This window comes from Geotrypetes seraphini, chromosome 8 (genome assembly GCF_902459505.1).
Source record: "Geotrypetes seraphini chromosome 8, aGeoSer1.1, whole genome shotgun sequence".
NCBI classification, from domain to species: domain Eukaryota; kingdom Metazoa; phylum Chordata; class Amphibia; order Gymnophiona; family Dermophiidae; genus Geotrypetes; species Geotrypetes seraphini.
In genome coordinates, this window is record NC_047091.1 from 106,564,563 (window position 1) to 106,584,647 (window position 20,085).

Here is a 20,085-nt window from a genome sequence, read left to right on the forward strand (position 1 = left end):
GAGAAGTAGTAGCAGCATTTTCCCCCACCCACCCCCCAATCCCTTCTCTCCCCCACCACCACTTTCCTTTGCATAAGCAGCAGCGGTATTTCCCTTCCCCTCCAGGTCCCTGCTGAGTAGTAGAAGCATTTTCCCCCACCCCCCATTCCCTTCTCTTACCGTGAGCTGCCCTGCTCCGTTCGGCCCCTCCCCCTCCCGCGTGTTGGCCTGCTGCTGCTGAAGGATTTTTTCGGCGACTCCTCCTGTTAAAATTCTAATCCTGTTAAAACTCCCCCCCCTTCCCGCAACCGTTCCTGTTCAAAGCGGCCTGCTGAGGTTCGCGGCCAGCAGTAACGAACCTCACAGGCCGCTCTCCAACTCGGTAGCATGTTCCCTCTGACGCGATCGCGTCAGAGGGAACGTGCTACCATGTGGAGAGCGGCCTGCGAGGTTCGTTAAAGCCGGCCGCGAACCTCAGCAGGCCACTTTGAACAGGAGCGGTAGCGGTTGTTGCGGGAAGGGGGGGGGGAGTTGGCGACGTGCAGGCCCTGTGAACAGGAGCGGCAGCAGGACCATGAGCCTTCCTCCCGCCATCCGTCGCTTGCGCCGCTCCTGTCGTCCAATTCACCTAACTGGCGCATAAGCCTCAAGCCGCGGCCACAGCACAGGAGATGAGGTCCCCACAGGAGATGAGCCGCCGCTGCTTGCGGCCAAGGTAGGTGCTGGGAAGAAGGCTGGGGACTCACACATGCGCACTCATGCGGCCACGGAACTACAGATCATGGAAGCACATAAATAGGAGTGCGCATGCGCGAGTTAGCCTTTTATTATATAGATAATAAATAACTTTATTTGTATACCGCAATACCACAAGCAGTTCAGAGCTGTTCACAGAGGAAGAGACTGTACATATACAGTGATGTTACAGTAAATATTGTCAGGTACATTTGTAAAATATTTCAATTACATTGGAAGTCGAGAGTGGTTAAGTAAAGTCGGGAATATGTCAGAGATACCACAAGTATTTCAGTGATACAACAAGGCAGGAAGGAGGTTAGAGAAATTTATCAAAGAGATAGGTTTTAATTGATTTCCTGAAGGATTGGTAGGAGGGAGTATTTGAAATGAGGGTGGATAGACATTTATTCCATTTGCCTGTTTGGAATGACAGTGTTCTATCAAGGAATCTCTTGTAGATACAGCCCTTCAGGGAGGGGAAGGCAAACAGATAGGTGTTGTGAGTGCAAGTGGTGCCTGGAAATACAAATGGTGTGACAGGTAACATAGAAACATAGAAAAAGCGGCAGAAAAGGGCTATAGCCCACCAAGTCTGCCCATTCCAAGTATCCCCCCCCTGAATTTACTCCCTTAAAGATCCCACGTGAGTATCCCATTTTTTCTTAAAATCCGTTACGCTACTGGCCTTTATCACCTGGGGTGGGAGTCTGTTCCAATGATCCACCACTCTTTCGGTGAAGAAGTACTTCCTGGGATCGCCATGAAACTTCCCTCCCCTGATTTTCAGCGGATGCCCTCTGGTGGTTGAGGGTCCCATGAGCCAGAAGATATCATCTTCTGACTCGATGCGTCCCGTGATGTACTTATACGTTTCAATCATATCTCCCCGTTCTCTTCTTTCCTCAAGTGAGTACAGCCGCAACTTCTTTAGTCTTTCTTCATACGTGAGATCCTTGAGCCCCATGACCATCCTGGTGGCCGTTCGCTGAACCGACTCGATCCTCAGCACGTCCTTTCGGTAGTGTGGGCTCCAAAACTGAACACAGTACTCTAAGTGAGGCCTCACCATGGCTCTGTACAACGGCATCATAACCTCAGGTCTCCTGCTGACGAAACCTCTACGGATACACCCCATCATTTGTCTTGCCCTGGAGGAAGCCTTCTCCACTTGATTGGCAACCTTCATATCCTCGCTAATGATCACTCCTAGATCGCGTTCCGCCGTAGTTCTAACCAAGGTCTCACCATTTAGTACATAAGTTCTACGGGGGTTTCTCCTGCCCAAGTGCATTATCTTGCATTTTTTAGCATTGAAGCCTAGCTGCCAAGTTTTTGACCATTGTTCCAGCAGCAGTAGGTCGTGTGTCATATTATCAGGTAATAAGCATCTGCCTACTATGTTACAAAGTTTGGCATCGTCGGCGAACAGTGATACCCTTCCTCTAAGTCCTTTCGTCATATCTCTTATGAATAAATTGAATAGGATCGGACCCAGGACCGATCCCTGCGGCACTCCACTGATCACGTCCGATGCTTTGGATGGGGTATCGTTTACCACCACCTTCTGAAGTCTACCGCTCAGCCAATCCCCAACCCATGTAGTTAGAATGTCTCCTAATCCCATCGATTTCAGCTTGTTCAGTAATCTTCGATGAGGGACGCTATCAAATGCTTTACTGAAGTCCAAGTATACCACGTCCAGTGACTCTCCGGCGTCCAGTTGTCTGGTAACCCAGTCAAAAAAGCTAATCAGATTAGATTGGCAGGATCTACCCCAGGTGAACCCGTGTTGGTGTGGATCACGCAGTTTTTCTTCATCTAGGATTGTGTCAATATTCTGTTTGATCAGTGTTTCCATGAGTTTACACACTATAATAATAATAATAATAATAATAACTTTATTCTTATATACCGCCAACATCTTGCGACTTCTAGGCGGTTTACAGTGAGGTGAAACTGTACAGTCAGTGAATTACAGAGTATAACAGTGACCATCTGATATTAACAACATTAATAATAACAACAGTTTATATACTGCCGGACCGGGAAGTTCCGTGCTATTTACAATGAGTTAGAAAAGTTTCATTAATTGATTGGGACATTCATAGTTTAGAGATTAGAGGTTAACAGTTTGCAAGATCAGATATGGGTGGAATTACGAAGGGGGCTATTGTCCTTGTTCGTTACCTATGTAATTCAAGAACAGGTATGTTTTTAGGTGTCTCCTAAATTCGCTATAGTTGTTTGAGTGTGTGATTAGTTTTCCTAGGTCTTTGCCCCATAAGGCTGCTTGGTACGATAAAAGTTGTTGATGATGTCTCTTATATCTGCATCCTCTAGCCGGTGGGGAAACAAATTTCAGGTGTGTGCTTCTCTCATGTCTGTTAGTTGGGAATGAGAAGAGGTCTATTATATATTTAGGTGCTAGACCTGATAATACCTTAAAGCAGAGACATCCTAGCTTGAACTTCGTGCGAGCCTCCATTGGCAGCCAGTGCAGGAGTCGGTAGGAAGGGGTTATGTGATCGGACTTCTTCAACCCGAAGATCAACCTGACTGCTGCATTTTGTATAAGTTGTAGTCTCTGCATTTGCTTCCGAGAGATTGCCAGATGGGTAATGTTGCAATAATCAAGGTGGCTTAGTATTAGGGATTGTACCAGAATTCTGAATGCTGAGGTGTCGAAGTATGCTCTAATGGACCTAAGTTTCCAGAGGGTAAAAAATCCTTTTCTGACTAGGGAGTCTACATGGTCTTTCATAGTTAGACCTTGGTCCAGTATTACCCCTAGAATCTTCATTGTTGGTTGAATAGGGTAATTGAGTTTGTTAATGCGTAGTGATTCTGTCGTGTTATGTGGGTGTGGCGAGGCTATAAAGAATTTAGTTTTATCTGAATTGAGCTTGAGTTTGAATTCTGTGGTCCATTGTTCCATCAGGTTTAGTGCTTCTGTTGCTGTGGGGGTGATTTCGGAGGGAGACGTAGTAAACGGGATAATGATTGTAAAGTCATCCGCGTAACTGAATACTTTTATACCTCGCTGGGCCAGCTGCATGCCTAGTGATGATATATAGACGTTGAAGAGTAGAGGGGATAATGGGGACCCCTGTGGAACGCCTGATGGGTTTCTCCATGTTTTAGAGAGGTTGCAGTTGAAGCGTACCTGATAGGTGCGGGCCGTAAGGAATCCTCGGAACCAGTCAAGTACCTCACCTCCAATGCCGATCGTGTCTAAACATTGTAGTAATTTTTTGTGGTCCACTAAGTCGAAGGCCGAGCTCATGTCAAATTGCATGATTAAGGCGTTATGGCCCTTGGTGAATAGGTTGCGTAAGTGTTCTAGGATCGCTGCTATCACCGTCTCAGTGCTAAACAGAGGTCTGAAGCCGGACTGGGTTTCGTGTAGTAGAGAAAACTGGTCAAGGTAGTCCATCAATTGGGTATGTACTAAACCTTCCATTATTTTTACGAAGAATGGAATGGACACTACCGGTCTGTATTTGGTTACTGATGTTAGGGAGTGTTTGCGATTTTTTGGAATTGGGGTGATTATAATGTGACCGTTATTTGTTAGGAATTTCCCGTTTTTGAACTTATTGGTCATACAGCTCCATAGTGTTAGTTTAAAGTCTAAAGGAGCTGCTTTCATAATGTTGGGGGGACAGGGATCTAGAATGCAGTGTGATTTAGTATATTTATTATAGAGTTTTATGAAGTTATTCCATTCTGGATCTTGAAATGAGTTCCAAAACATATCCACTGGTATTTCATTTCCATGTGTGTTGGCTATTTGATGTGCTTGTGTGTTGATTGTTGGGCACGTGTTCCTTAGGTTCACAATTTTTGAGTCAAAGTGTTGTGCTAGATCGTCTGCTGATGGGAGTTTTGTGTCGTGCATGGATTGATTGTGGCGTGTGGTATCAAATAAATTTGTGACCAGGTTAAACAGTTCTTTAGTGTTGATTCCTTTTGAACTCGTGTTGGATGTGTGTATTTTGGATGAGTAGAATGTTTTTCGTTTTTCTTTTATCAGTTGTTTGTAGTCCTTTATGTTGGATCTCTAGTTGTTCCGGTCTGGTGTTTCTCCCTGGTCTGTAGTTTGCTGTCTCTGTCCTGCAGCCCTTTTTGTGGAGTGGGATTACGTTGGCTGTTTTCCAGTCTAATGGGACCCTTCCTGTGCTTAGGGAAAGATTGAAAAGAACAGATAATGGTTCTGCCAGGACTTCCCTTAACTCCCTGAGCATTCTGGGGTGTAGGTTATCTGGTCCCATGGCTTTGTTTACTTTGAGTCTTGAAAGTTCGCCGTAGACACTACTGGGCGTAAATTCGAAATCTTGAAACGGGTCTTTCCGGTTATCTCCCGACTGCAGCTGTGGACCAACTCCCGGCGCTTCGCGGGTGAACACTGAACAGAAGTATTGGTTTAGTAATTCTGCCTTCACAGAGTCTGATTCTGCAAAGTTACCGTCCGATTGCTTCAGGCGTACTATCCCATCTTTGTTTCTTTTTCTGATCGGGGATGAACCTGTTAGGGTTTTGAAGCAAAGGCAAGCAAATTTGAAGATGACCCTTGCCACCATTGGTAACCAGTGAAGTTTTCTGTAGTATGGGCTGACATGGTCTGACTTTTTTATGACCATAAATGAGACTGACGGTAGTATTCTGGATGATTCTCAGAGGTTTGATGGTTTTCTTGAAGGATCCCAAGTATATGATATTGCAATAATCTAAGGTGCTTAAGATTATTGACTGAACCAGTAATCGGAAGGAGAGGAAGTCAAAATAGTATTTGATGGTACGGAGTTTCCAGAGGGTGCAAAAGCATTTTTTAACCTGTGCATTGGTATGGTCTTCGAAAGTCAGGCATCAGTCCAGGATGACTCCAAGGATTTTGATGGTGGAATTGATTGGGTAAGTTAGCCCATTTAATTTCAGAGAGGTGTTCGTTAGTTTGTGGTTAGGGCTTGCCAGGAAAAGCTTAGTTTTTTCTGGGTTTAATTTTAGTTTGAATTGTGTGGTCCATTGTTCTACCTTAGTGAGAACAGATGAAGTGAGTTGTTCGGTCTCTTTTGTTAGTGAGGTTATGGGGATAATTGTGATGTCATCTGCATATATGTATGATTTCAGTTTTAAGTCGGAAAGCATATGTCCCAGTGATGCCATGTAGATATTGAACAGGGAAGGAGAGAGAGGGGAGCCCTGCAGAACTCCGCAGGGATTACACCAAGGTTGGGAAAAGGATCCATCGCTGTGGACCTGGTAGGTGCGGATTTTTAGGAAGCCTGTGAACCAGGTTGGTATCTGTCCCGAAATGCCAATGGAATCGAGGCATTTGATCAGGATGTCATGGTCGACAAGGTCAAAGGCACTAATTAATTCAAACTGAAGAACCAGAGCGCTTTTTCCTAGAGAGAACAAATGGAAGAGATGGTCTGTCAACGATGCTAAGACAATTTCCGTACTGTAGTTTGTGCGAAATCCTGATAGGATGTGTAGGATGTTAAACTTCTCTAGGTATTTCATGAAAGCTGTCGGACGTGACGTCAGGGAGGCTTTCGACGCAGGTACAGATCATGATAGGAGCCACCGCAGCAGCAATGGACTCAAGAATAACGTCAGTAAGGGAGCCGGCCAGACCGCGGGGCTCAGCCAGACCTGGGGGACCTGTGTTAGACTGAGTGAAGGCGGGAGGGGGTGAGTCATCGCTGTGGTTGCCGCCTACGTGGTTAAGGTGGCTCCGCCATGCGCAGTAGACGGAGCCAGCATCGCTGAGGGAGGGCGATGGGGAAACCACCACTGGCTCCTTCTACTGCATATGTCTGACACGGAGTCATACATCATGGAGTCAGGGGTCATGGCGTTGTAAGTGCGTATGCGCGCTTAGGGTTTTATTATAGAGGGTATATATATTTTGAAGGAAAAACAAAAAAAACCTGACAAAGTCAATCCGCGAAAGCGGGAAGCCAAGCGAGAAAAAAAAAAAAAAATCTTTCAACGCTTGTTGAAAAACACATCTTTCTAGCTCCGAGGAAACTAGAAAACTGAAGGGACTGTGCGCCTGTCGGGCAGGATGGCACTTGTGCATGCGCATTACCGGGCTAATCACGAACTTTCTAAATTTAAGTTGCAGTTCACTTGTCCCCCCAAATTATTATTGTTATACGCATTGAAAATACTTGATATTGCATTTAAATCAAAATCTCAATAAACTTGAACTTGAAACTTGAGTACTGCCAGGAACAAAACTGGGGCAGTTTGTGGTTGTGGGGAAACGCAAACAAGTCTGAGGAGTCCCCTACTGAGAAAATATGGGGCGCAGAACTGCAGAGTTGAGTGTCCACTCGTGTGGTTGAAGAAATCTGCTGAGTTTGTCTGCAAGAGAATTCAGTTCCCCTTGAATATATATTGCTATCAGGAATATTGCAAGCAATGGCCCAGGTCCAAATCTTCTGGGCCTCCTGACAAAGATGGAGGGACCCCGTGCCTCCTTGTTTATGTAATATATCGCGACCTGATTGTCCGTGTGGACAACAATGAAGCAGCTCAGTCACAAGTAGAACAGCCACCCAATGTGATCCTCCTGCTCCCACATTGCAAACATCATTCAGTAAGCCTCCGCAGGAGCAGTCATCACCACAAGAGTAAAGGGCTATACTTACAGTTTCTGACTATGGGCCTCTGGCAGAGAAGTCTCAGGTCCCCCAGGCAAGCACTGCAAAACAGCCTCCACCAGGTACTAGTGTTGGTAAGCCTGTGTGCTTCAACTGCCCCCTAAAGCTTCCTCTCACCCACCCACCCAATCCTTTTCCTTCTTAAATCTCAGGAGCAGGAGTAAGGGCGAACTCTCCAAAGGGACTGAGAAGGGAAGGGGAGCAACCTGGTCCCACCAGGTTTGCACCCTGAGCCAGAGGCCTGCAGCTAGTCCCCAAGCTCAACTATGCCTTCCTGATAAGGCCAGGAGCCCACAAATTATCCAAAACTCCACAGGTTGTTCCATTCACCTGCTAGATTGAGTATACTGAAGTGAGGCTGCTGCACAGGAGGATATATGGCAGAGCTCTGGCGTTCTCTTCACCTGAAAGATGGACAACCCACAAGTCTCTGGATTGATCTGTGGAATACTAAAGAATGATCTTTACATGTATAGTACTCCAGATAATTTAATGTGCCCATCCCCCGCCTCTCTTTTCCTTCCCTTTTATTGCTTTTAAGTTACAAGTTGCTGTGATTGTCCCATTACTTCCTCCTGGTTTTGTAAACTGCTGTGATGCTCTTGTGAATGGCAATATACCAAAACACTACATAAAATAAATTCAAAAGACATTCAACTAAAATGTATTGTTTTTGGTACTATGAGCATAGAGAAATGATTGCCAATCTACATTTCCATCCAGACATCAGAATAACTTTCACTACATGGCAGATTCCTTGTTTAAGTGAACCATGCAGTCATTGGGCATAAACATAAGCATCTAGTATTCATACATTGTACTACAAATAAAGCACAGTTACTTACCTTAACAGGTTATCCGATGACAGCAGACAGATATTCTTACATGCGGGTGACGTCATCCACAGAGCCTGACACGGGCAGTGAAAAGTGCATCAGCACTTTAAGAGCTTAAAAGCTTTCAGTCTGCCTGCACCACACAGGTGAGTGCTTTCCCGCCCAACGAGGGCTCGTGGTACCTTAGTTCCACAAGCAAGCTAAGAAGCCAACCAGAGGAAGTGGGAGGGATATCAGAATATCTGTCTGCTGTCCCCAGATAACACCTGTTACAGTAATTAACTGTGCTTTATCCTAGGACCAGCAGGCAGTATATTCTCACATGTGGGACTCCCTAGCTTACTGAAATGGGATGGAGGGAGAGTTGGCCATTAAGAAGAAAATAAATTCTGTAATACTGCTTGGCTAAAATGACCATCTCATCTGGAATGGGATTCTAGACAGTAGTGAGATGTGAATGCTTGGATTGAGGACCAAGTGGCTGCTTTGCAAATTTATCAATGGGAGTGGATTGTAAGAAAGCCAGAGGCTGCCATCACTTGAACTTTGTATGCCATAACACGTCCCACGAGTTGCAACCCAGCCAGAGCATAACAGAAGGAAATACAGGAAATAGTTCTCTTGGGGACAGGCAGCCTAGTTTGTTGGGATTAAAGAAGATGAACCGTTGATGAGAAGTCCTGTGTAGCAATCATTTGCAGGTAGTAGAGCTGCCCAATTCAGGAAAAAAAATTTTGATTCGATTCAGCCTATTGAATTGATTTTTCGATTCGATTTTCCTGCCCAATTGGGTGTTTTTTAAAAACATCCTGGTGGGTTTATTTTATAGCTTCTACACCCCCTTTGCCCTCTCCTACCCACACTGGCGCTGTGGTGTAAATAAAATAAAGAAACAAAAAGGACTTTTCCTCTCTCTGTTAAATCCTAGGTCACGTTTGCGGTCTAACACCAGCTCTGGCAGGATATACTTTTCAAATCTGACATATTGTAATCACAAAACAGAAAATAAAATGATTTTTTCTACCTTTTGCTTCTGGTTGTCTTCTAACTCGCTTCTTTCTTCTTTCTCCGTGCTAACCATCCATCTTCCATCTGTGTCCTCCCCTTCCATTTCCATTCCTTTCCCCTGGTCTGGCATCTGTCTCCCCCCCCCCCAAATGCCCCGACATCTCTCCCTCCCTGATCTAGTATTGCCTTTCCTTTCCCTCCCTCCCATGGTCTTGGCATTTCTTTCCTCTCCTCCCCCTTCCTGGGCTTCCTTATCCCTCCTTCCCTCTCTCCCCAATTGGGTGCAGCAACAGCATTTCTCTTCCCCCTTCCTCTCTCACTCTCCTCCTCCACTGCTCTCCCCTCAGTCCTGCTGCAGCTTTCCCTCTTCCATTTTAAGTCCAGCAGCACTCTCCTCTGTTACCAATCCAGCAGCACCTCTCCCTCTCACCTCCCCCCTCCTCCTCCACTCAGCTCCAGCAGTACCTTTTCCTTCCCTTTACTTCCATTTCCCCCACCAACTATCTGCAGTACCTCTCCTTTCCACCCCCAAGGCAAGCAGCACTCTCCTCTCTGACTAGCAGGGCTCCTCTCCATTCCCTTTTCCTCCCCTCTGACTAGAAGCAGTACCTTACCCACTCACCTCCTAGGTCTAGCAGCGTCACTCCCTCCTCTCCTCGCCTCCTATCATCCCCCCTCCCTCTTGTCTCCCAGGTCCATCGGCACCACACCCCCTTCCTGATTAACAGGCTCTCATGGGCTCTCACCGGCTTGTGGATTCCCCGGCCCGACTCGGCACAGCCTGAAGTTGTATGACTCCGGTTAAGAAAGTACAAAGAAAAAAAAAACAGGTGATTTTTCAAACCCTCCCCGTAACACTAGCCTGTATTAGCAGCTGCACCGCTCTCTCCTTCCGTAGTTTTAGCGAATCAATTCCCTTCTGCAGCCTCAGAGCCTCTGCTAGGTCGTCCTGCCTCCGAGGAAGAAGGAAGTTGCATCATCAGAGGCGGGATGGCCTAGCAGAGACTCTGAAGCTGCAGAAGGGAATTGATTCGCTAAAGCTACGGAAGGAGAGCGGTGCAGCTGCTAATATAGGCTAGTGTTACGGGGAGGGTTTGAAAAATCACCTGGTTTTTTTTTTTGTTTTTTTTTGTACTTTCTTTACTGGAGTCAAACACAACTTCAGGCTGTGCCAAGTCAGGCCGGGGTATCCACAAGCCGGTGAGAGGGTTTTAAAAAAAAAAAAAAAAAAAGTTTTGAGTGGCAGGATTCGTGAGCACAATGACAGCCGGGCACAGGGAGGTTGGGCCCTGATTCGGAAAGGCTGATTTTTTAAAAATACACATCGATTCGAATCGATTCACTCAAAGTGAATCGGTGAATCGATTCGAATCAGAAATCGGGCAGCACTAGTAGGTAGTACACCAAGGCACGCTTACAGTCCAATGTAAGAAGAGCTGCTTCTCAGATGAGAATGAGGTTTTAGAAAGAGGACTGGAAGCACAATGGATTGATTCAGATGAAATTACACAACTTTTGTAAGGAAATTAAGACAAGTATGAAGAACCACCTTGTCATGGTGAAATATTGCTGTATACAGTGGGTCGGAAACCAATGCTTGAAGTTCACTAACTCAATGAGCAGAAGCGACAGCGATCAAGAAAAACACTTTCCAAGTGTGGAACTTGAGATGAGTAGACGTTAAGTGGTTCAAGGGTGGTTTCATCAACTTGGCAAGGACTACATTGAATTCTGGGAACAATGGTCAAAAACAAGCACAACTATCTTAGACAAAATAGCTCCCAAACAAAACAGAACAAACCGCTCAAATAAATATAACAACTGGTTCGACTCCGAACTACAAAAAATGAAACAATCAATACGGCGATTAGAAAGGATCTGGAACAAATCAGGTGAAATATCCGACAGGAATAATTGGAGATCAAACATAAAGGAATATAAACAACTGATAAAAGAAAAAAGGAAAAAATTCTACTCATCCAAAATAAACACATCCAACACAAGTGCAAAAGGAATTAACACTCATGAATTGTTCAATCTAGTAAAAAATCTATTTGACATCACACGCCACAGTCAATCAACGCACGACATAAAACTTCCATCAGCAGACGATCTAGCACAACACTTTAACTCAAAAATTGTGAACCTAAGGAACAACTGCCCAACAAACAACACAGATGAACAGCAAATAGCCAACATACACGAAAACGAAACACCAGTGGACATGTATTGGAACTCCTTTCAGGACCTAGAATGGAATAACTTCATAAAACTCTACAACAAATATACCACATCAAACTGCATCCTAGATCCCTGTCCACCCAACATAATGAAAGCACGGAAAATTCCTATCAAAAAACGGTCACATTATAATCACCCCAATCCCAAAAAATCATAAACTACCCCTAACTTCAGCAACCAACTATAGACCAGTAGCATCTATCCCATTTTTCGTAAAAATAATGGAAGGCTTGGTACAAACCCAACTGATGGACTACCTAGATCGGTTCTCACTGCTACATGAAACCCAGTCAGGCTTCAGACCTCTGTTCAGTACTGAGACGGTGATAGCAGCAATCTTAGAATACCTACGTAACTTATTTAGTAAGGGCCACAAAGCCTTAGTGATGCAATTCGACATGAGCTCAGCCTTCGACTTGGTAGATCACAAAAAACTACTACAATGTTTAGATTCAATCGGCATCGGAGGCGAAGTGCTGGACTGGTTCCGAGGTTTCCTTACGACCCGCACCTATCAAGTTCGCTTCAATTACAATCTCTCTAAAATATGGAGAAACCCATCAGGCGTTCCACAGGGGTCCCCACTATCCCCACTACTCTTCAACGTCTATATAGCTTCACTAGGAACGAAGCTAACCCAGCGAGGCATAAAAGTATTCAGTTATGCAGACGACTTCACAATCATAATCCCGTTTACAGCATCCCCCTCCGAAATCACCCCCACAGCAACTGAAGTGCTAAACACGATGGATCAATGGACCACAGATTTCAAACTGAAGCTCAATTCAGAAAAAACTGAATTCTTCATAGCCTCGCCACACGCACAGAATACGACAATATCATTACACATTAACAATCTAAACTACCCCATTCAACCAACGATGAAGATTCTAGGAGTAATACTAGACCAAGGACTAACCATGAAAGACCACATAGACTCCTTAATCAAAAGAGGGTTTTTCACTCTCTGGAAACTTAAGTCCATTAAGGCGTACTTCCACACTTCAGCTTTCAGAATTCTAGTACAATCCCTAATACTAAACCACCTGGACTATTGTAACATCACCCATCTGACAATCCCCCAGAAGCAAATGCAAAGACTACAACTGATACAAAATGCAGCAGTCAGGATGATTTTCGGGCTGAAGAAGTCCGATCACATAACCCCTTCCTACCGACTCCTACACTGGCTGCCAATGGAGGCGCGCACGAAGTTCAAGCTAGGATGTCTCTGCTTCAAAGTATTAAATGGTCTAGCCCCAAAATACATTACAGACCTCTTCTCATTCCCAACCAACAGACATGAAAGAAAAACACACATGAAATTTGTCTCCCCACCGGCTAGAGGGTGCAAATATAAGAGACACCATCAACAACTGCTATCATATCAAGCAGCCATATGGGGTAAAGACCTAGAAAAACTAATTACGCACACAAACAACTACGAAGAATTCAGGAAACACCTAAAAACTTACCTATTCTTGAAATACCTAGGTAACGAACCGGAACATCAACCCCCCTCGTAACATCACCACATACCTGAACGTGCAAACTGCTAACCCCAACCCTTATTCACTAAATATGAACACTCTATGATCTTACGGATTATTTCTACTTCTGTGTAAACAACTTGGCACTTCCTGGCCTTGCAACACACTAACTGACGTTAACATTATTAATGTTATCAGATGTACACTGCTATACTCTCTAATTCGTTGTACGAGATATACACTGCTATACTCTTTAATTCGCTGTACGTAAAGTTTCTCTTGATTGTATTTTACAGTTTCTTTTATTGTAAACCGCCTAGAAGTCGCAAGATTGTTGGCGGTATATAAGAATAAAGTTATTATTATTATTATTACATTAAGATCCCAGACGGTTTCAGCAGGTTTTGAGTTGAAAAGTCTTTTCATAAACCTGGAAACTAGAGGATGAGTAGCTAGAGGTTTATTGTTGATAGGAGAATGGAAAGCACTAATAGCACTGAAGTAGACTGACCAAAGTGGTTTTGACGCCAGACGTGGAAAGATGGAGAAGGTAATCCAAACCTAAAGGAAGAAGAGGAAGGTTCTTGGTGATGAAGAGAACGCCAGGAAGTAAAATGTGTTCACTTCTGTTGATAACATTGCCGAGTAAATGGTTTTCTGGACACAGCAATAGCAGCTTGAACAGGATCAGAGAAATGAAAATCCGTTGAAGTTATACCGCAAGGCACCAAGCTGATAAATGAAGAGATTGCAGATTGGGATATAACATGGATCCATGACTGAGTGAGTAGAGATGGAAAGATCTGTAATGGAACTGAATCCTTGACAATCAGCAGAAGTAGACGGGGGAACCGAGGCTGTCTGGGCTACCGAGGAACTATTAGGATCATGGTGGCCGACTCTCTTGAGTTTGACCTAGGTCTTCAAAATGAGAGGGATTGGTGGAAATGCATAAAGGAACTTGTCAGTCCAATCCAGAAGGAATACATCTACCTCAAGATGCTGCGGAGAGTATTGTCTGGAGAAGAATTGAAGCAGCTTGTGATTGAGGGGAGATGCAAATAGGTCTATCTGAGGAGTTTCCCATAACTGGAAGATGTGGCAGAGTATTCTGGAGTTCAGAGTCCACTTGTGTGGCCGGAGGAATCTGCAGAGTTTGTCGGCAAGGACATTGTTTCTCTTGGACAAATATAGCCTTTAGGAATATGTTGTGAGGAATTGTCCAATTCCAAATGTGTTGGGCTTCTCAACAAAAAGAGAGCCCTGTTTGTTGCTGTAATACATCGCAACTTGGTTGTCCATTCGAACTAGGACAACGTGGTTGAAAAGAAAATTCTAAAAAGTGATGAAAGCAAATGGCCTTTAATTCGAGAAGGTTGACGTGAAATTATTTTTCTTGCAAAGTTCAATAACCCTGTGTCTTGAGGCCATCCAGGTGAGCCCCCCATGCATACATGGCGCATACATGGTGAGAACTTTCTGATATGGAGGAACCTGAAAGAGGAAACCTCTGGAAAGATTGAAGAGATTCATCCACTACTGAAGAGATTTCTGAAGTGGTGAAGTGATATTGATCTTTTTGGATAAGGGGTCGAAGGTTTGAGACCATTGAGATGCTAGGGACAAATGGGGCACTCAGATGTAGAATAGCAAACGGGGTAACATGGACCGTGGATGTCATATGGCCTATAAGCTGCATCATCTGACTGGTTTGCAGAGTGGAGACTTGATTGCAAAGATGAATCAAAGTGTGTGTCTGTTGAGGAAGATAGACTGTGCAAAGATGATCCTATACAATCATCCCTTAAGACTCTCACTAGATCCCAAGTTTAAGTGGGCTCTCAGAGATGCCACCATTATACTCAAATATAGTTTCATAGTATATGGCTTTAAGCATCAGGTCCTCATCAGGTCCAATTGTTTATCAATGTTGCCAATAAATGAAGTGAACCAACATTTTTCAAAGATGTTTAAGTTATTTTAAATAGTTAGCTTAGTTTTGGTGGTCAAATTCACAGGGACTAATCAGCCAACATGTTTCACCCTGGGAGGGTTTTCTCAAGGCTATTATCCCTTCATACAGCTATTGCCCATATGTCGACCAATGAGCAACCTGAGTTGCTGAAGAAAAGCAATGGTCCATTTTGTTGCTAAGCAAACTGCTTGAGGATATGTGGCCTTTATTAGCCAATCGTCAAGATAGGGAAACACTTGGAGACCATAAGTACAGAGAGTTGCTGCCATGACTACTAGGCAATTTGTGAATACTCTTGGAGAGGAAGCTAGGCCAAAAGGCAGAACTTTGTATCGCAATGCTGATGAGCTATCCGGAAATGGAGAAATTTCCTGTGGTCGGAATGAATAGAAATGTGCTTGTAAGCCTCTTTGAGGTCTAGAGAGCACATTCAATTTGATCTAGATGGGGATATAATGTCACAAGGGATAATATACAGAACTTTTTAGTATGAGTGGAAAAGTAAATCAGAGTCCTGTTCTAAATTAGGAGTCTCTATGATGCCAGTACCAACCTGATGAAGTTGACGATGGAGACTGTCAGTGCTAAGATGAATGAGACAAAATATGCTTTGAGGTAGAGTACTTTGAAGAGGGTCGATATGAGCGACAATGCTTGGATAATCATCGTTAATGCCTCAATGGGAGCATCTGTTTTGATGAGGATTTTCCATGTCTCACTTCCAATATCTCGATGTAGAATGAAAATGCTTCGGACATCAGTTCTTCAATACACCAGCTGTGCAGGTCAGTGATGGAGATATGGTGCTGACAGACAGCATTTTTTTAATCCATTTGGTGCTTTAGGCGGCAAAGTCAAAATCAATTGTTACTGAGGAAAAAAACACCAAAAAAGGAAAAGTTTTGAGACCAAAGGCCTCTAACGAGGTACAAAAATGAAAAAATTTAAACTTTTTTTAAAAAAAAATTTTATGAAAAGAAAAAAGACAAAATTTCTAACACAAAGCCAAAAATTCACGCACTGAGGGAAGGCAACGCAGCACTAGAAAACACAACTTCTTCACCCTGCGGAAAACAAAGAACTAAGGTACTGTGAGCCATCGGGCAGGAAGGCACTCATGCCTGCGTGGTGCAGGCAGACTGAAAGCTTTTAAGCTCTTAAAGTGCTGATGCACTTTTCACTGTCCGTTCCAGGCTCCATGGATGACATCACCCACATGTGAGAATATGCTGCCTGCTTGTCCTAGGACAGACATGGGCAACTTCTGTCCTCGAGGGCCAGAATCCAATCGGGATTTCAGGATTTCCCCAATGAATACGCATGAGATCTATTTGCATGCACTGCTTTCAATGCATATTCATTGAGGAAATCCTGAAACCCCGATTGGATTCCAGCCCTCGAGGACCGGAGTTGCCCATGTCTGTCCTAGGATACGTAAAACTTATAAGTATCAAGACTCAGGCTAAAACCTCTAATCATAAGGGTTTCACAGACTGGAGCCTCCAGAACTCACCAATCTTCATCTTCTGGAATTCTAGCCAAAGGAGGATCCAGGCAGTATATGTGGAAAGCCATGTCACACTCATCACACATCAACTGTTTCTCTGGATCTTCTTTACCTCCACACACATGGCATGCACACATTCTGCATGTTTTGTTTGGGTTGTCTTTACAGTGTTTGCACTCAGGTCCATTCTGCCCTAAACACAGAAAAGGCTACAAATGAGTATTTTATTCCAAGACGACTTGTGGCACTTCATGTCAAGTAAAGGAGAGATGGTCACTAGTATTTATTTTATTTTTTTAATTATATATTTTCAAGTTAAAAAAGTGCCAGGCACCAAAATATATAATAAAAAAATAAAATAAATACAAGTTAAAAAAGTGCCAGGCACCTCATAAGTTAAGGAGAAAGCTAAACCTTAAAAACTACATTTATGCTCATGGATCAAACCAGAACATGGACGATCTGAACAAGTTTTCCTGCTTGGAATATTTTTTCAAATTTTATTTTTTATATTTATGCTCTACCAATCTGAATTCCTCACTTAGGATTTTACTATGAACATATATTGTAAAGACAGACAGCATTTAAATTACTACTACTAATCATTTTTATAGTGCTGCTAGACATACACAACGTTGTACATTAAAACATTCAAGAGACAGTCCCTGCTCAGTGGAGCTTACAAAACAAAGCATAGAATCTCAGTATAAAATAGTTGCACAGGAATAGAAATTTCATCTATCCCCAATAGAATCTAACCCATACCCACTCGTACCCGCTACGATCCATTCCCTTCCCACAATTAATCTCCATCTCCAACTGTACCCAAATGCTATTTGGAGTCAATGCTATTTGCTTGTCTGGAGAAGCTAAAAGAAAGTAAATTAGCAGGAACGAACCTAATTTCTCCTTACAAGCGGGACGTACCAAAGCAGATCCCATTGTGGGTGGGACCCCCGAAGGGCTGACACCAGAACACGCTCAAACACCGCGTCCTGACGTGCCTGAACGTCGACACGGTAGTGTCTGACAAAGTAATGCAAGGAACACCAAACAGCAGCCTTACAAATATCCACTGGAGGCACTAGCGAAGAAGCTGCCTGACCCCAAGTAGAATGAGCCTTGAGAAATACCGGACAGGCTTCTTCTGAAAAAGGTATGCGGAAGCAATACAGTTTCCTTGATCCAGTGCGCAATGGTAGCCTTTGAAGCGCCCTCCTCCTTACAAGGGCCTGCAAGAATGACAAAGAGATGATCTGATTTCCTGAACTCCTGAGTCCTCTGCACATAAGAGCGAAGAACCCAACAGACATCTAGCTTGCGCAACTGTTTCTGATCTGAATATCCCTCCCGACTGCCCAACACCGGGAGGACCACTGCCTGATTGACATGAAAAGGCAGAAAGGAAGGAACACGACCCGCTCCCTAGAAAACTCCAGGAAGGGAGATCTGAAAGAGAGCCTGCAGCTCCGAAACACGCCTAGCAGAAGTAATAGCCACCAAGAAGACTGCCTTAAGAGTAAGGTCCTTCAACAAGCAGGCACCAAAAGGCTCAAAAGGGGGGGTGAACCAGCCCGGACAACACCAGATTCAGATCCAAAGAGGGAACAGACTGTCGCATGGGAGGCTTGAGCAATTTGGCTGCCCACAAGAAGTGAACAACATCAGGAATGGCAGTTAGCCGCTGACCTCGTAACAACCCACGAAAAGCTGACAAGCAGGGCTGTGGAGTCGGTAGATAAATGTTCCGACTCCTCAGTTTTTTGTACTTCTGACTCTGACTCCCCGACTCCGGTAAACAAACGATCCCGCGCGTGAAACAAGATCTTCATCCGCGTAAAAAGATGTTGTGCGTATGGTGGGAGAGCTTGGTTGGATGAATTTTTCGAGTCTACACCAGCTGATTTCTACCAACAAGGTATTGAAAACCTTGTTGAACGTTGGAAATAAGTTGTAAACAACAACAAGGGAGAATACATTTATAAGTACTGGTGCTCCGAATTGTGGTTTGCGTGCCATATAGTGAAGCACGTGTTCATTTTGCGGTTACGTGAGGCACTGCATGCATTGGTCTTTATTCTTACAGTAGAGAAGTCATTAATTATAACTTTTTGTGAATTGGGACATTTAAACTTGTTTTTTTTTTAAATTCCAATCTAAATTTAGTCGGAGTCTGAGTCGGTGCATTGTTTGGCAACTCCAACTCCAGGTACCCGAAATTTCCTCCGACTCCGACTCCACAGCACTGCTGACAAGGCCACCAGCTGAACCTGGAGAGAAGATCAAGCCAGGCCCCTGTCCAGGCCATCCTGCGAGAACTCCAAGATGTTAGGCAGGGAAGCGTGAAAAAAGACCACTCCACGCACCCAACACCACTCCTCAAATATACGCCAAACCCATACATAAGCCAAAGATGTGGAAAGTCTCCAGGACCCCAAGAGAATGGAGATCACTTTATCTGAATACCCTTTCTTACTTAGGCGTTCCCTTTCAAGAGCCAAGCCGTAAGACAAAAGGGACCCGGATCGAACATGGGAATGGGGTCCTGAGTCAGAAGATCGGGCGAAAGAGGCAGAGGAAGAGGATCCGACACCAGATGCCGTACCAGATCCGCATACCATGGACACTGGGGCCAATCCGGAACCACCAGAACCACAAGGCCCACTAATGGCCATTGAGGGAACACATACAACAGCCCCTCCATTGGCCATGGTTGAACCAGAGCATCTAGATCCTTGGCCTGACCGTCTCTGCGACAACTGAAGAAGCGCAGTGTTTTGGCGTTGACACTTGTGGCCATCAGGGCTGACCCCAAGACTGCACTATCAACTGAAAGGCCACGTGGTTTAGACACCACTCTCCGGGATCTAGCACGTGACGATTGAGGAAGTCCGCTTGAACATTCTCCACTCCAGCTATGTGGGAGGCCGAGATGTTCTGAAGATGAGGCTCTGCCCAGATTATGAGCAGAGCCCCCTCCTGCGCCACCTGAGTGCTCTTGGTGCCCCCCTGACAATTGACATAGATCACCGCCGTGGCATTGTCTGATAGAACCCTGATTGACTTGCCCGTTAAGGAGGAGCAGAAGGCTTAACAGCGCCAGACAGACGGCTCTGGTCTCCAGTGTTCCCGCTAAGCTGCGCTGGCGCACAAAATATTACATCGCAGCGCACAAGTTTCTCGTCACAGCGCACACACGTGCTTGCAGGCAGGCGAGCTGGCAGTCCATGTAACGCGTCGCAAAGGTAAGGGGAGGCTGGGGGAGGAATCGGACGTCGGGGTGGGGGTGCGAGCAGGGAGGGGGGCGATCGGAAGAGGCGTACGGCAGATGGCAGGGCGGCGAGAGGAGAGTCGGGTGGGGGGGGGGGAGTAACACCGGAAGAGAGCGGCAAATCCGGGCAAGGCAAGACTTGCAGAGGCGTACCTAGGGGGTGCGGGGGGTCGATCCCGACGGTCCGCTCAGCTCGCCAACAAGGAGAGGCAGCCGGACTCGCGTACGCTCCGACCGCCTCTTCTTGGGGATGATGATGAAGATATTGATGATATCTAACTTGAGTGAAGAATTGATTCCATTCCAGTTTCACAACAATTATTCTACAACATATTGAGTGAACTCTTCTCACTGAAGGCAAACTTTGTG

At 44.8% G+C, this 20,085-nt stretch overlaps 1 protein-coding gene across 5 annotated transcripts in view; it reads right to left on the minus strand.

Moving 5' to 3' along the window:
- The window catches only part of UHRF1 (ubiquitin like with PHD and ring finger domains 1), a 226,991-nt gene that overhangs the window by 126,410 nt on the left and 80,496 nt on the right, over positions 1–20,085 (minus strand). For all 5 annotated transcript variants that reach the window (XM_033957186.1, XM_033957182.1, XM_033957184.1 and 2 more), the window contains one exon: positions 16,452–16,638. In XM_033957186.1, the coding sequence (XP_033813077.1) occupies positions 16,452–16,638 (187 nt within the window). The remainder of the gene's footprint in view (positions 1–16,451; positions 16,639–20,085) is intronic.